The 18,477-nt window shown below is 45.1% G+C and overlaps 1 protein-coding gene across 1 annotated transcript in view; it reads right to left on the reverse strand.

Moving 5' to 3' along the window:
- Positions 1–217: 217 nt before the first annotated feature.
- LOC144823261 (signal transducer and activator of transcription 4-like) overlaps positions 218–18,477 on the reverse strand; it is a 754,354-nt gene continuing 736,094 nt past the window's right edge. Inside the window, exon 23 of the mRNA XM_078681615.1 lies at positions 218–1,069. Coding sequence (XP_078537741.1) covers positions 1,043–1,069 — 27 coding nt within the window. The 3' untranslated portion in view covers positions 218–1,042. The remainder of the gene's footprint in view (positions 1,070–18,477) is intronic.

An 18,477-nucleotide genomic window follows, 5' to 3' on the forward strand; every position in this document is an offset into this window, starting at 1 on the left:
GGCTTCAACACGCAGGACAGAGCATGCAGTGCACAGGCTCGACCTAAAAGAGGGCTCAAACATTGATCTTTCAGACACGCTCATCAGGCCCTCCATGTTTTTCCTAAAGGCCAGTCCGCTCCTAAATGCAACAAAGCAGCCATGATCCCTTCATTAATGTTTTTGGAAAGTTTAAAGTATGAACTACATTTAATAAAAAATTTAAAAATACGTAATCTGCATACCCAGTTTTTATTACACTAGGAAAAGAGATCAAGTATATACATCGGGATTAAACTTTGATTTAGTTAGATCTAGAAAGTTTATAGGCAGAAGTTCAGGATATGTATTCTTCTTTGGCAACATGACACGTCTAGCTTACAGACTTAGCTTTCTGAAGAGTCTTACAAACCCTTGACTAATTTCTAAAACGTTTAAGGAAGGCTGGATTGTATTACCGTTTAGGATTGGGAAGGTTCCTTTGAACGGTCTCTGAAGAACATACTTCATAACTGCATAGGTTACACAGGGCTACACAGATCTTAGATTTTGGTACTTTTTTAACTGGAAAACAAAACGATTTATGCGTGCATTACATTGACAATATACTTTAAAAACTACCGTGCTCTCTATGTTTCTGCTATCTTAAATCAAACTCAAGCGGCTCCCACATACGAACCCGCCTCTCCTGCTGGAGGAGTTTTTTTTAAAACTGTTTGTGACAGAAATCTACACAAGTTAGTCATTCTAATGATTCCGTTTCTTCTGTTGAAATATGCATGATGGAACATGCTGACAACATTTTTAGATGCATCCATCAATTTAGAATAAAAGTCCAACTTTAATACCCTTTTTAAGTTTATCCTCCCTCGCCCACACAATCCATTGCCTCGTAGGGGATTGTGGAAAGAACCTCTTCATGCACATACAGTTCACAGCATAAATCTGGTTGAATGATATTGCTATATGAGGTTGCTATAAAAAAACATCCTGACAAAAGCTTCGTATTTGTACAGAGATTAAGTTTCTCTTTTCATATTTCGGATTTCGGCACTCCACTTTTTCACTCCGGTGTGTAGGGAGAACTGAGCTGCAAAGAAGAAGAGAAAACAGACAAATATGACATATATTCAGGATAAATATTCATGATCATTTGATTTAACGAAAACACCACCTGCAAAAACACTTGAATTGCAGACACTTGAATTGCAGACACACGCACATAGCCTGTAAGAACAGCCACATTAAAATTGTGACAGAGTGTTGCCATGGAGTCAGTCATGAAGAAAGACACTCAGCTAGCGATTTAGGATTAACACTGTTTATTTGGTTTTTCATCCGTGTAACACATACTGTCTGTCTCTAGATCCACTTGCTGACGAAGAGGTAGGATTTCCAGTTTAAATATTAAAAATTCCATGTTGCGGTGGTCTCCAGCCTTGCAATTTCAAGACAAGTACTGCAAGTGAGCTGGAGTCTAGCTTCCGTGGCAATCCTCTCAAACCCCTTGTATAGAGTGACATTCAGTGTATGCATCCATTTAGAGCCACAATGCACAAAATATCTTTCTCCTCTACATCTTGGAGCTCTCATTGATTTATAGGTTGTACCTTGAAATATTTCATGCATGTCAGCTCCATGAAATAAGGGATGAGATGAAATGAAAAGAGAGTGATCTATAAGAGCGCACAAATGTCCCACGGTGTCAAGGCGCTAGCAGTTAGTCCTGATATGCAACTCGACAATTGCTGGCTTTAAATTACTCAGTTAATTCTAACATCCTTAAAGGGTAAAGAGCCAGGTTTTTAAGGCCTTCCTGAAAGGAGTATGCATCTTCAGGCAGGTAAGCTGACAAGGAAGAGAGTTTCAAAGCTTAGCTGCCGCCACCGAAAAGGCTCTGCCTCCCCATCTTGTTTTACAAAATCTGGGGACCACAGCCAAGTTATGGTCTGCCGAGAGAAGATTTCTGATTCACGTGTACCATTGAAATGTGGTTTTGATCCCTCCAGGACTTGTATAATACAGGCTTTGTGAACAATACACAGTGCTTTAAACATAATGCACTTTTTCACCAGCAGCCAGTGAAGTTCGAATAATTCTCTATAGATGGACTGATGTTTGGGGTTGTATAAGGTCAGTCTTGCTGCTGCATTTTGGCACCATATTCAGCTTTGTTTGTGCCATCTTATTAATATCAAGGTAAAGCGCATTACAATAATCAAGCCTAGATGAAATTAGCACTAGGGCTACTTGTTTGCGCACTGGTAGGGGGATGAACGGAAAGACTTACCGCAGAGTTTTGCTGAGACAGAACCAGGTCACACCTGTGGGGTACGCCAGGAATGTTTTCCTGCATTCAGGCTGTACTCTCCCACAGCAAGACAGCCCCATATTCTCAATGAACTGTGTTGCCATGGGGAAAACCTTTCTCTCCTTGTAGTACCAGAATCGCTGGAGAGCAATTCCTAAAGTCATTGCCACTTACTTCCCCTTTACTGCCCTCAGTGATCTCTCTGCAGGGTACGGAAATGCCAATAATTTTACGCCCAGGCCCTGTGAGATTGGTATATTGAATTTATCCTTTCTAGCTTCCAGAACAGCATCCGTGAGGGTATCAAATTTACTACAATCCCATAGTAAGTGAACTAATGTGTCTTCTGCTTCACAGCACCTTTAGCAGAAATAAGGCTTGTCTTGTCTGATGAATTTTTTTTGCTGGGGTATGATACTAATTTATTATTGTTTTGCATAATGTTTCTCTCCCCTTGACATTTCGGATGGTTTTGTGTGCCTTGTAGTGAATATGGCGACAAGCGTCTTCTGAAAGTTCCTTACCTAGGACTTTCTCTCACTGCTTTTGACTACGTGCCTTCCCTGCTGACTCAATGGTATCAGTTTCTATCTAGGGGACTGTAGATGTTTGGTGTGGACCCCATTAGCATCCATGTCATGGAAGCTGAGCAATCTCTTGCCACCCCACATCTCACAGCAGCCGACATAACACACTGTCGTACATGGAAATAATTGACTCTCTCTACTCAGTTACCCAGTATTAATTTTTCTGTCTATTCCAGGGCTTTCCGTTTACTCCCTTTTGAATAGTGATCTCACCATCAGACATTTACTGTCCTGTCATGCCTTGAACTCTTATTCTAGCAACCAGTGTAACGTCCAGGTTGGGGCAGATGAGTGAGAATGGAGATGGGTATGGAAGGAAGGCGTTACTCTCAGCCAGTTTGGCAGATATACCAAGTTTTACCCTAGTAACAGATGAATTGTTCAAGTCCCAACTCCTGTGTTTCTTATCTAGCCCATATACAAAGCCTCCTAAGGGAGGCCCCGGCTGTAAGGTGGTCCACAAAGCACAAATGCTTCCCTTTCTTCATCTGACCCCATTCTACCAAGTAGCTAGATGAGTCACCTAGTAACAGTATGTCAAGTTTGGCAAAGTAAATCTGCCATTCATTCCATGGAGATTTGTGGGTGAATATTTGTATGTCTTACACTCTGTGGCAGGCCCCTGATCTGGATATTATAGCAAAACTACCTGTTCTTAATGATTTTCCTGCTTGTTTAGAATCTCTTCACACTTCTTCTCTAGAGGCAAAATTCTACCATCCAGGAAATTATGGTCTCCAGGGCTTTTATCTAGGGTTGTCCACTCTGTGACCCAGAGATTTGATGTTCTTTTTCATTTTCTAAAGGCATGTCTTTAAATCATTTCTAATAACACCTGCTTCTTCCTTTATTTCTTAGAGACTATTCTGTAAAATGAATGAGAAATGACTCCTTAAGGGGAGAAGCTGTGCATTCTGGGGATGACCTAACAGAGTGTAGTTACTTGGCACCCATGTTTTCTTTAGCTCGCTGCCCTTCTACCTCTCGATGTTGTCACACCTCTTGCTTCACTGGAATGGATGGTTGGCCTCTAACTTCTAATGTTCTCCAGGCCAGTATATATTTTTCTGCTGGTGAACTCTGCCTTGTCCTGACACTCTCTGGCTGCCTCTATGCGTCAATTGTACAAAAACAAAATCTAGGCAACTATGCTTCTATTTAACAATATATCTGATAATTACCAAATGAAGCCAAATGATACTCAAAAACGGCTGTGTGCAATGAGACATGACTCATAAAATTCTATTATTCTTACAAAATGTTGAAAAATCTATGATATATTATGTCTGTATAATTACATGACAGGTTAAAAACAACATGCTTCATAATTCAATTGTCTCTCATAGGGGTAGAGGTAACATGATCAGAGACTATGTCAACAGATCACCTGATATTATATGATACTTTTAATATAATAGTTGCAATTATGAAAACATTCATAAAGTCACAACTGCATCAAAATTAATGACAGCATGGTTGCCAAGGGTAAGTGTTTCATTAGTTTAGTCTGCAAAGAAAGGAAGGATGATTTCCCCAATATATGTGTCCGTGCTGAGACAAAAACCAAACAAAAGGGGGGTGAAGGAGGGTTGCTTTGATCGTAGATAGATCTTCGTGGAATCAAGTCTACGTGCGTTTCTGCGACCCAAGCTCCTTCATCAGGAAAGCCACAAATGTGAATTACCAGCGATTCAACACCAAAAAGTAAAGATATCACATAGGAACAAGGTCCAGATGGATAACAGGACCAACAAACGAAAAAAAGCCCATTCAATTCTTGCAGCATAAAGTGAAGACTGGGATGCAATCAGCACTAAGGAGGGTGATGAGGAAATGGAATGTTTTTTAGACAGCCAAATCTTTGAGACAACGAAACTATATCTCTTCACATCTTCAATCAAATTGTGGTTGCAATTCTGCATACATCTGTAAAGTGTAGTATGTCTCTTTGCATCAAACAGGCTCTCCTCTTGTCCTTCCATGCCACTTCAGTGGGCTGCCCGGTAGTGCCTCTAATACAGCAATGGTGCACAATGTCAAAATGTACTCTTGCTGGTCCCTGTGGTGCATGTTTCATCCCCTGCTTCAGTTCCTTTGTATGGTAGGCCCTTTCCTTCCTCCTACGTGCCCACTTACAATTTTTTGTGTAGTTCACCTTTTCCACATGAGACTGGTTCAGTGTGGCATCTAACTGCTGTATTGACTTCTACAGTCACTGTCCATGCAGTCTAAGCAGAGGCCTCTATGTGATCCAGTGTGTTCAGTGCCCATCCAGCCCATGGCTCTGCTCAAAGGGGGAGGAGCAAATGTCACCTCGATATGCATTCCATTTCCCCCATATCTTGTCCCATTTTTAAGAATCAATCATTTTATTGTATGGTAGCAAGAACACAATACACAGCTTAGTTGCCTACATCAAGGCGCCGGCAGAGCGAAGACTAAAGGGCAGTACACAGCGTTCAAGGTCTACATCCCGGGGGACGACCTCGCGGTGATTTAAAACCTCAGTGAAATCGCAAGGCACCGTAGCTAAGATACCACTTTTAAACACAATAAGAAACAAAAGGTTTTTTGGTGTCAAAACATAGGTTTTGGGGGTCAAGTAGTCTTACAGAGGCAGAAAATAACTCCTCAGCGCAACCCTTTTGCCATTTCCCAAAATTGTGTCTCTATAATGATGTGTTTTAGCCATATTGACTATTTGTTTTAATATTGTTTTTGTTTCAGGTTTCCAATGATTCAAATGTATAAAGATGAGCGAATCAGGTTGTAGCCGAGGATTGTTACCTCCTGACAGAGTGTTGCTTACTGCAAAATCTGAGGACTACTTCAACAAAGAAAAAAATTGTCATATTCCAAACTAATCTGAAAGAAAAGCTATCATCAACTGTGGCTGGACAGAAGAGAGTTTGAGATGTTGCAGAAATATGGCAAGGCGAAGTTCACAAAAGATTAAGACTGATGGGTGAAGATGATCAAATATTTTATCATTGTAACAACAAGTGCTACAAGTTGTTTACAATGGAAAAAATGTGACAAAAATAGCTGAAATAATATATCAAGGACCTGAGGAAAGAGGAGGTGATCCCTTTCTCAAGTCAGGAGGGAAGAGATTCTTCTACCTTATGGAAGGGGTAAAGGAGGGATACGTCCCCCAAATTATTACACATACACAAAAAAATGTCCCACCTCGTATATATCTAACATGCGGGGCACTAGTTCCTTCAGGTGGAGCTCCACCTTTCTAAAGGCGGGGAAGGAAAGGGTTACTTATCTTTTTTATTTTTTCAACTCTTTTTGTTAACCTTGCTCACAGGTACATAAAAAACATAGCAGTGTACATTTAGCAGGAGATTGTCAGCAGTCTCTGATTCATACAGTAGGCAGGTCAAAACATTCCAAGAGACCACCCCACGCTTCATACCTCACCCGCCTCCCCCCCGGATCCTCGGTATTTTCGCCAGGGGCCCCAGACCTTCCTTTGGCACCAATCCAAGTCTCGCCTCCATTGGTCCCATCGTGGATCCTCCCGCGCCCCCCACCCCTGGGCATTATTCCTTTTTGCCACACCAGCTGCCAGGGCCAACCAGATCTCTTTGTATCTTGTCCAATCAGTCGGACCTTTAATCATTAATTAAAGCCACCTCGGCTCCACTGGAACTGGCGACCCTACAACTATCTCCATGGTGCGAGCCACCTTAGCCCAGAAGGGCGCCACCCTCGGACAGTCTCATAAAATATGGAAAAACGTGCCCCCCTCATTGCAGTCTCTCGCACACAAGGGAGATTGAATCCTGCCCCAGGAGAATAGGTGCGTGCGCGGGTAGTAGACCCGATGCAGGATCTTGAACTGGACCAGACGAAACCTGACCCGTATCGCTATCTCCTGCGGACTCTGCAGGGCGTCCTGCCAGTCATCATCCTCCAGGGTGCCAATGTCCCTCCCCCACCTCGCCCGCAGTGATACCAGGGGATCGGGCATGTAATTGATCAGTTTACGATAGATAGTGGCCGTGGGCTTTTCTAGGATAGGGGCTAGTAAGAGCCTGTCCTCCAAGGGCGAGTATTCTGGTACTGAAGTCCCCCACCGTTATGTGAGAGCGTAGAGCATGTGTAATGCGTAAGTAGTAGTAACGTTACAAGGCAAACGTCCCCAAGGTATTCAATACCAATCAATCTCCAGCCCCTAAAGCTAGTGAACCTCCTCACCTCCGGCAACTGATCGCCACACCACAGCAGGGTCCTGCCAGTTACGGCATTAGCCCAACCCAGGAACCTGTTAGCCTACCTCCAACATTGCAATACTACCTCTGTATGCAAGGGCAAGGCCCTCTGGAGCTTCTTTGAGTATCCCATGTGACAGGGGTACTTTGAACTTGTCCCATGTGAAAGGGACATTGCTGGAGTTGTGTCATGCATCCAACACAGTTCCAGCAATGCGCCAACAGAAACGTCAGTAATACTGACGTATTTGTAACTCCTAGCGACATGGTGCGTCATACAGTAAATATGACGCATCCAAGGTGTAGCAAGGAGAGCGCACTGAGAAGTGGTGCATTGCTGCTTTCACGCAGCGATGCACCACTTCTCACAAGTGAGTCCCTGAATTTCCAATTATTGCAAGTGGAATGATTGTAAATGATTTGGTGCCTGCAGAGGTATATTAAAAAGATACGGGCAATATTGTTCAAGAACTTAACAGCAAGTTGGAGGAAGCTGACCTTCGTTCTGTGCCACATGTGGAGTGGGCTGTTTAGTCATTGTACTGTCAAATGAAACATATGTTGTTATTATGCTACTTAGATTTATTGCAATATTCATAAATTAAGGATTATCAGAGTTATGAAAATGTTATGGAAAAGGCAAGAAAAGACACTTAAATCCTGCTTCATATTCTGTACAAGAAACTTGACTCAGAGATGCAGTGTTCATATCAAGGCACATATTCTTACCGGTGATGACACTATGTGCAAAATTAAAACAAAGCTTGGAGCTTTAACTGCTGAACCTGTGAAGTTTCTAAAAGGATTTGCTGAGACAGAAGAAGAATGTGACTTCACAGACATATAAAAATACCTTGTGCGTGTGTGGAAAATGAGTTCTGACTGTCACACATATGACAATCTTCGGTACAGTGAGTTCAAGAAATCAGTCCCAATAAGTGCCCTTCTACAAACATCATATTCTGTGCATGGGCACATTAAAAGAGCGTTTTGCTTTATCATAAGATGTGTAAATGTTTTGGATCATGCATATGTAGAAATAGATCCGTGTGCATTTTGTTGGGAAGATATTGATGGGTACTAAAACCTACAAATTTTCTAAAGCCTCTACCCACAGAACTTATTCGTACATGTACTTGCAAAACGTGTGTTAGTAAAAGATGTCCGTCGATATGTTCTTCTCAAATGTTCAACATTCAGCAATTGTACCACAAGCGATTGCCGAAACAAATAAATAAATATAGTGAACTATGAAAGTGTGTCTAAAAAAGGATTGATAAACATTTAGTTTTTTTCAAATTCCGATCATAAACATTGTTATATTATATGATGGCTTTTTCATTATTTTATTATTATTTTTTGCTCTCTTATATATATTCTTTCCATACATCCTGGTATAATTGCTTAGTTTAGCTTATGGGTTTCCCCTTCCTTATTAAGTTTCCTTGTTCTAGTTAGACATAATTCAGAAATGGTTAAAGGGACGCTCATATCCAGGTATATGAACAACTGCTTTTACCGATCGCCTCCCCCCCCCTCTTCTTTTGCGTGGTGCGTAATCCATATATATGCTTTGTTCTTTGCCTTTTCTGTGATCATGTCCGTTTGAACTTTGCGGGAAGTTAAGACAAATTACACGATTGGATCTGGTATTCTTATTAAATATGATATAAGATTATATCGAGCATTCTTGAACTTGGTTTTGCTCTTTTGAGGAAACCAGCTATTTGATGATTATGACGCTATAATGCTTTCCTGTGGCATCATTAAACTTTTGCTTTCAGAGTGTCGCTAAGGAGTCTTGGTATATATAAAAAAACTTTTTTTCTCTTTGAAATACTGAAATATGCATTCTGAATGTAGAAAGATTTAGTTTAATAGAGATAACATCACTGTAGAAATATCTTAGATTGCATTTAAATGCTTTTATTGTAAGGTCGCTTTTGTACATAAGACAGGAAATTAATGTATGTTTATATGTTGTTGTATTTGTGTTGACACATTTGGATGTTTATATTTATATGTTGTCGTGTACACCACCAATGTTGTGTTTTATATGTTTTTTAACTTTCAGCCCTGAAGAAGTTCTATCTTAGAACGAAACGCGTTGGCTGGCTTTTTTCTAATATAGAACATTAAACAAGCATTGAAATATATATCAAGACTCAGCGTTTATATACAAGGACATTGGGAGAGCTATCTATCTCTCGTATTTGATCGGATTGATTCTCCAAGCGGTGCTTTTTCAAAATTGGACACAAAAATTGACATTCACCCTATGGTTTGGGGTGGTGCCCTTAGGACAGAGGGCAATTGAAAAATAGCACGCTTAGCGTTGGAAATACTGTGGTTTGTGTAAACATAGGGTTGGTGCCCCTTCTTTCTTTGACAGGTCCACTGTCCAAGGTGTTAAGGTATAAATAAGTTGTTTGGACCAAGTGTGGGCACAACCCCAACCAAGATTATTATTATTGAAACTGTGTTTGTCTTCTATTCAATTTGACGTTTTTGCTGCAGGATTGTTTGAGAATTTATCATATAATTGAATTGTGAGAGTAATATGTCTAAGTTCAAGGATACCAGAGAAGAGATGGCTTTACGACTGTTTGGCACCAGTCAAGTAGTAAGCTCTAATATAACCAAGGAACCAGCTATGGAGGGTTTACGTGCAAAATTCCAAAAATTGGAAAGACTTAAGAAGTTAGAAATGTCTCGGTGGTGGGACGGGTATAACACTACAGAAGTATTTAGATAACCAGAAAATCCCACGTGGCCTCCGCATATTGATCTTCCCAACCTTTGAGGATTTGGATGAAGACGCACTCAAAGATTGGGAAGAAAATTTGAAACAGGCATCCCATAAAATGATGCGGATTCTTATCCGCCACTCTGATAAGAAAGTCGCGAGTCTTAAACAAGAGATTGTGGATTTGGAACGTGAGATTGATGAGTCAAGCCTCAAAGATATAGTGAAGAAGAACTACGAAATCTTTGATGGTATAATAGGTAATTACCAGATCTACCTCAGGGACAAAAAACTTAGAAAAATTTAACGTGACGATAACGATTATAAAATGGGACGAATCTATACCTTCGCCCATAGATTTGATAACGTAAAATCAGGGGGAAAAGGCAAGAGGCCTAGAGAAGAATCCATGAGTGCCAGTAGCAGCTCAGTCTCCTCACGTGATAGTCTCTCCTCAAAGGACGGTGAAGCAACTTTGGCGATCTCCCCTAAACGTAATTTTTTATTGGAGATGGAGAGGATCAGGCGGGGCAACAAGGTAACAAATACAAGAAAATACCCAAAACAAGGAGGGGAGGCAAAAGGTGGAAGGCTCGGGGGAACAAGAGCAGATACAACACACCCAATGGCCACCCGATCCAAAAAAAACTAGATAACATTGAGCACTCAGATGGTACTGGCGAGAAAGACACAATTTGTAATACTTTAACTATTGTTAATCTATCAGATCGCCCGTTGACAGATGTAGAAACAGGAATACTCCAAAGAGGATTGAGTTTTTGTCCATCCCAAGTTGGGGATCCAACTGAATTGCTGGTGGACCTCTATAAGTTTGTGCGCCTTTTGAAATTAAAGGACCATTTTCACGATAACCCTGTGGGTCAAAATACAAAAGTGTCACTGTGTCTTCTTGTGTTACTACCATTTCTGACTTAGAAAATGGTACACAAACAAAAAGTAGCAGAGCCTCCCAGAGACAGCCCAGAAGGACGCTCGGAGTACCGACCGGAAGTGCGGGGCTCCATGTACCTGCGCTGTGGCCAGGTGGGGTGGAGCGTTACTCTCCTCTGAACGAGAGGGGAATGAAGATGCACTGAAATATTCAGGTGATGGTTTTTCTCTCTTTTATATACACCATTTATGAGCAGTAGCGACTAGGGTCCTGAAGAAAGCAGCAGGATACCTCTAGGTTCCAACGAAGTCTGCAGAAACATGTCGACCAAATACTAGTACTAGTGGTTATTTGTTAAAACCACTATCATCGCACGCCTTTTTTAATGATTTGGGAGTAGTCAGGTGTTAATAAAGGTTCTAACCTTTCTACTACCCAATTTTATTAACACACCACTTTGTTCACATACTTTTCACTATTCACTTGCACTGCTCTATAGTTGTCCATTCATACTCAAAGACTCCCTGATACTCACTGGGTCATACTGTGATGACAACGATTGTGTCCCCAGTTGGCATAACCATCCCATCTTCCTGGTATGGAAGAACCCAGATGATGAACAGGGTGCTCAGAATCGACAACTGATGGGTATTTTTCCACACAAGAAAGATACTCCACACTTAGCGCATTCTCACACTCCCTTGAGGCCAGGTCTTCCTAGGTGGTTGTTACGTTTTCCAGTCACATATTTGTTTGAGATAACGAGTCCTGGACCCTCTGCTACTTTTTGTTTGTGTACTGTTTAATTAAGGGGTTGTAGAAGCAGTAGGTCTTTAAATATTCCCTTGGGCCCTCCCTACTTTTGTTGTATATGTGACTTAGAAAATGCACAATTATTGTTATCTATTGAGGATGATGCTGCTCTCTCTTTACAGGAAATAAGGGCAGATCTCAATATTGAGGAAGATCTGACAATCTCAAGTGGTCTAAAACCACGCTCTAAATTTATTCCGACAAATACCCATAGGAATATTGATATCTTTAGAGAAAGAGTATCAAAGGATCTGTATACAATGATTGATCGCCCAAATAAGTACAGGAATACACGTCAAAACTTGACTAAAAAAGAGAGGCTAGTCTTAGAAGGGCTCACCAAGGACAAAACAATCACTATGAAAGAGGCTGACAAGGGAGGGAATGTTGTCATTATGAATACTAAAGACTATAACAACGAGATCACAAGACAACTAGCTGATTCGAGTTGTTACAAAAGCTTGAAGGACAACCCCACTCCCTCCTTTGTCTCCCATATTAACACCAAAATCCACGATTGGGGAGAGACTGGCCTACTTTCAGAGGAAGAGTGTAGATACTTAAAAGTCACGAATCTTATGGCACCTTGTATCTACATTCTTCCCAAAATTCACAAGGCGGGCCAGTTTCCCCCAGGTCGCCCAATAATATCTGGGATAAACTCACCCACAGAGCGACTTTCCCAATACGTTGATGGTTTTCTTCAACCGTTCGTAAACAACTTGCCAGCGTATATCCAAGATTCAAGGGATATTCTGGGAAAATTTGACGGTCTAACTTGGTCTGAGGACCTACTTTTTGTAACAATGGATGTGACCGGACTCTACACCTGTATCCCCCAACATTTTGGCATAAGAGCTGTCTCCTCCTTCCTGGCTTCTAGAACTGCAGATCATGTTCAGCACAATGGTATGCTGATCGAAATGATCGAAATAATACTCTCAAGGAACTTTTTTCTCCATTGTGGCACCTGGTACCACCAAACCAGGGGGACCGCGATGGGGAGCAAATTTGCTCCTTCATACGCGGGACTTTTTATGGGGTGGTGGGAGAAGGAGCACGCATGGGGTAAATATGCCTCCCCCTGGATTGACATGATTGTCTTTTGGGGGAGGTATATCGATGACATCATTATGCTATGGAAAGGGACTGAAAGCCAACTAGCTGATTATTATACCTATCTAAATGATAATCCACACAATGTACATCTGACCATCAAGTCCAGTAAAACCAACATTGAATTTCTGGACATCCTTTTTTATATCAAGGAAGACACGATACAGAGTACACTTTTTCGCAAAACTACCTCGTGTAACAGCACCCTACATGCTTCTAGTGCACACCCAACCTCAGTGATTAACAACATCCCGTTTGGGGAAATGGTGAGAATGCGCCGCAATTGTAGCACAGATGACAAATTTAGGGAGAATATTGAAGATGTGAAAAACAGATTTAGAGAGAGAGGTTATGTTGACAGTGTACTAAACAAGGCAGACAAAAGAATACAAGAAGTTACTCGAACGAGCACTTTGGCTAAGAAGCAAAGAAACCCCAAAAAAGCTCAGGAGACATCACCAATTGCCTTTATAACCCAATACACACAGAGCAGCACTAGCGTATTTAAAATTTTGAGAAACACTGGAATCTACTTGCAGAAATACCAAATTTGAAGAATGTAATCACAAACACTACCAGAGTTACGTTTAGAAGAGGTAAGACATTACGCAATTTACTGTGTCCAAGTTATCCATTAGTACCTAAAACAAAGACATGGCTATCCACAACACCGAATGAATTCTTTACCTGCAGTGGTTGTAACGTCTGCCCACTGGGTAAAAACAAAATCAAGAAATTTCAGTATAATACGAACAAAGAGTATGAAATAAGACACTACATCAATTGTAACACTAGTCACGTTGTTTACATAATTGGCTGCGAATGTAACACGATCTATGTGGGCAGTACGGTGCGGCCACTAAAATTAAGAATCCAGGAGCACGTACGGGTACTAAAAAACTTCGACCTCAAATACCCAATGGCATACCACATGAGAGAACATCATCAGGATGTTAGAAATGTATGGTTTCATGGTATTGACCACATCCCCCCACACCCTCGGGGTGGTAACCGTGTACTGACACTACGTAAAAGGGAGGCCTCATAAATATGTCGTCTTAGATGTCTTGAAATGGGACACAATACTGAGGACGAGATGCACTATCATCTACAATAAGGTCACGGGTCTTTGCTGAATTCTTAATGTCGAAGCTAGTAATCAGTACTGTATATATACGTATTGTGTGTATTCTTTCGGGGGACTAGTCGTGGGATACAGCCAACCCACTTTCTTTTGACCTTCTTGGATTTGTCTGTGACACGAAAATTTATGTACCTAGCACACCGGCAGTGTACTTTTCCTTTATTTTTTCTTTTTATTTATTTTCTTTTTTTATTATTATTTCTATTCTTGATTTCTATAAATATATACCTTGGTAATACCAAGTTTCTGGTAAAGCGGAGTTTGAAACTCTTCTATTGCTTACAGTATATCTTGTTTGATTACAATTCCGGGTTCCATTTGAACTAAATCTTTAATAATACATTTAAATATGAAAAATAGCACGGCCGAGAATTTTATCTTATATTATTGCACATTGCATAGAGTGTGTTCTTTATGTTACTTTAAAACAAATAAACTATTTTTTGATTAGGACGGGACTTTAATAACTAATATATAATACATTACTAGCTAGACGTTTTTATATAAACATGGCTGATTGGGTCTTTCATGTATGTTAGGGCGTTAATAAATTTATGTTATTATAAACACAACAAGAACATTATGTTGACAGGGCCAAGATGGCCGAATCTTTGATCATACACGAGCACTAGGATCTACGACGCTCGTGACGTACATAGACATGCACTTCCTGGCACCCGGTTTGATAATCTACCACAGGTGGTGATTTCGGGATAGCAGAGGCGACGTGTTTCTGAAATAGAGGAACGTCGTGGTGTTGGCTTATCTAGACCAACAAATTTGGTAAGGTCCGTTATTCCCTCACAAGCATTTCTCTATGCGCAATTGGATGTGCTTTTGTCGTGTATATATATATAAAAAAGATCTATGGGCAGTATACGAACATGGTACCTACCATGAAACTCCCAGTATGGAGTCTCTGTGTCATTTATACGTCCATATTTAATTAGTCATGGTATACCCTAGCATAGAAATACGACTTTTTTTTGCTAAATACGGTTAGTGAGGGGCGTGGCCAAGATGGCGGCTTGAGAGGACGTGGATCGCGAGGCTCCCCCTGTGCCCCTATCGCACGTTTCTCTGGCTGCCACCCTCTTGAATTCCTGCCCAGACCCAGCGCAAACCAACCCTGCTCACCTGGGGGATTGCCGGCCGGGTCTCCCTGAGCCGACGGCCGCTAGCGCCCCGCTTCTTCCGCCGCTGACGCGGCCTGTGTGCCGGCGACGAAGGTTAGAGCCCTTCCGCCGCACAACCACTCCTCAGCGGGTGCGGACGTTGGCTGGAGACCCTACAAGTGAGCGGCGGGACACGGAGAGGCGATCTGAGCGCCCAGCAGCGGATGGCCGGGAGGGTCAGTGCGCCCAGCCTCTTCCGGGCATAACGTGCTCAGCCGGCAGCCGGCCGACTGCTCCGGGCCCCGGCGTGGGCCTCCAGGCGACCGCCCGTGCCTTCTCTGGGCGGGCCTGCAGGGGCTCGGACTGCGCGGAGCACTGATCACCGGCCCCGCGCACCTCACTGGTCTTTCCCTGCCTCATCGGCTGCCTCCTGGGGAAGCGTGCCGGGGTCGGCGGCTCCGCCCCCTCGGGGCCTTGGGCACTCTGGTGGAGACCTTCCGAACAATTTAGGCCCCGGCGCGGGCCTACCGGGCGGTGACGCAAGACCAATCCCGCCGCCCCCACGGAGACACACCCCGGGCGGGGCACCGGTGGCCCGCTCCCACAACTCACCGGAATTCCCCTCGCACCTCCGGCCTCCAACGGGGGGTACCCAACTGCGCTGAGGCCTGCTCACCCCGGCCCTTCCGATTGCCGCGGGCCCCGCTGGGGGCCTCTGACCACTCTGCGCCCCGGTGTGGGCCTACTGGGCGGCCGGAGAGATTACCGCCCATCGCGTCACCCACAGTGGACGTCGCACGAGGCGGCGGCAGCCCGCCACCGGGCGCGCCCCGGAGCCTCCCCACCCCCATGCCTGCCGGCGGAGAGAGAGCACCGGCGACGCGGGACTCCACCCAGCTGCATCTCCCCGCATTGGAAACGGTCTCCTGGACAGGAGCCACAAGGTGAGCTGCGCCCTGCGCCCTGGACTACCGAGCACTCTCCCCCCCCCCGGTCCCTGCACTCTCTGTTGGGTGACCCCCGGCCATTGACTCCAGCCTCCTGCCGGTTGCCTGCCACCTACCATCCACCGGGGTCCTCCACTCCGCCGCTGGGGCCGTCTGTGGACCTCTCCGCGACGTCCAGACTGTGAGATCTTCCTCCTGCTGCTACCAGGGCACTGCTCTTCGGCCTGGTGCCCGGGCGCTCTTCCTGGGTCCGCGTTGCTCTTCCTCCACCAAGCACAACTTCTCTCGGCGTAGCGCGTTGGCCCCAGCCCGAATAGCCTGGTCACCTCTACCATCGCTACCTTACTAGCCACAGCGCACTCCGAGCGCCGTCGCAGCTCCCCACGAAGGACTCTTACTCTAGACCGCCGCCCCTGGCACAGCCTGCGGATCCTCCTCCTGGGACGCCGAACCTGACCCTTCGCATTGGCCCTGGGCCGGCACTACATCGCCCGCTGCCCCTCACGATTGGCCTCGCCTCCGTGGCTGGGTGATCACTCCACAGCCCCCGACGACACCCGTCGGCTGGACCCCTCACCCGGTCCTGGACATCATGACGCATTCTCTTCGCAAGGGGACCCGGAACGTTGTGGAACTCATGCAAAAAGCAGCGTTGAAAGGGGACAAGGCCCAACCACAGTCATCCCGAAACCCCCCGCGAGCCCTCAGGTGCCGGACGACGACTCCGCTCCAATCACTAAAGCCTTCCTGGCCTCCCTCTTCAACACATTGCGAGAAGACTTTCAGACTCTGAAACAGGACTTGGCAGGGGAGCAACGTGAACTCCGGCGTGACATTGATGGCCTGGGGGAACGGGTTGCCTCTCTGGAGGACGCTGATCAATCCCGCAGTGGGGAGGTGGAGAGACTCCAGCAGGAAATCCTGCGAATTCAGGGTCAGCAGGTGGATTTACAATCGCACTCCGAAGACTTGGAAAACCGCTCCAGGCGGAATAACATACGGGTCAGGGGTGTTCCGTTGAAGGCTGAGAAGGATAATGTGACCAACTACCTCCAAGACCTATTCAGAGACATCCTGGGTGAGCCGAGCGACTTTAAAATCCGTATTGACAGGGTTCACAGGGTAGGCATGGCACGCAGAGCACCTGCACCACCTCCGGACATTCTGGCGTTCCTCCCGGACTTTCCTCTGAAGGAACGCATCCTTCGAGAAGCCAGGAAAGCACAACCCATCAGATTTCGAGATGACCCTGTAGCTCTTTTTCAAGATCTCTCTAACATCACCCTACAAAAGCGCAAATCTTTCCGGCCCGCAACGAACTTCCTGCGAGATGCTGGGATACCCTACTCCTGGGGTCACCCGTTCCGTCTGATCTTTAAATGGAACGGCTCCCTTCACCAGCTCAGATCGCTCCGTGACACCTGTTCCCTACTGGGGATCGACGCGCCGGAAGGCTCAACCTCCAGAGACGCCTCCCCGTCCCGGTCGCAGGAGGACCCATCTCGCCCTACAAGAGACGGCTGGCAGACGGTCCGCAGGAGGAGAATGCCGAGACCTATCCCGAAACCGGACCCGATCACAGTCGCCCAGGAACGTGAAGCGGCAGTACAGGAAGTGGCAGATAACACAGCACCCGATCTGTAGAACATTGACCTTTTTGGGGGTGTTCTTTCACTCGCACATGGCTTAACTGGGGATTGGGCCGGGGAGCCGCCAATTGAGCTGCAGCCATGGTACCCCTCTCATTGACTTTCTACGGACCTGTGCCCTGCACGACTAGGCCCGAGACTTTTACCAGTTTCTGTTGGGGGGATTGTTCTGGAAGGGGGCGGGGGGTTTGGGGGATGGGGGTTCAGTACTTGTGGGGGTTTGGGCAGGTCCACTCTGTTGGGGTTAGGGTGGCCTCGGGGGGGAGGGAGCTGTTGGGGGGGACCAGTACGCCATGGGACCTTTACGCACACCAGGGATTGCCTACGTTTTCCATCGCTGTGCAGCGTCTTGCACTACTAAGCCTGTTAGCCCCCACGTGCCTTAGTGATGGCTGATACACTTAAAATCCTGTCTCTTAACGTCAAGGGCCTCAACAACCCGATCAAGCGCAGGGCTATCATCTCCTACCTAGAGAACTCTGAAGCCGACGTCTGCCTGCTGCAAGAAACCCACCTCTTGGCTAAGGACTGGCACCGGCTGCGCTCCCGCGCTTTCCCACAGCAATTCTTCTCCTCTCTCCCATCAAAGAAAGCTGGGGTGGCTATACTCATATCACGGCGCTTCAAGGGCAAGGTAGGGGCCAAAACGGGGGAAATTAAAGGACGCCTTCTAGCCCATACTTTCCAAATAGGCCATACTACATACGCGATAGGCTCCATCTACTCCCCCAACACAGGTCAGGAACCCTTCTTGCTATCCGCAATCTCAGAAACGCTTCAAGCACCTCACACCCACATGCTCCTAGGGGGGGACCTCAACCTCGTCATGGATACCGACAAGGATAGATCGGGGCACCGTTATGGAGACACCGGGGCAATTTCGCAAAAGGGCATTACTTGGCTGCATGACAGAGACATCTCGGACCTTTGGAGGCACACGCACCCGCTCACAACG

This window comes from Lissotriton helveticus, chromosome 3_1, assembly GCF_964261635.1.
Source record: "Lissotriton helveticus chromosome 3_1, aLisHel1.1, whole genome shotgun sequence".
NCBI lineage: Eukaryota > Metazoa > Chordata > Amphibia > Caudata > Salamandridae > Lissotriton > Lissotriton helveticus.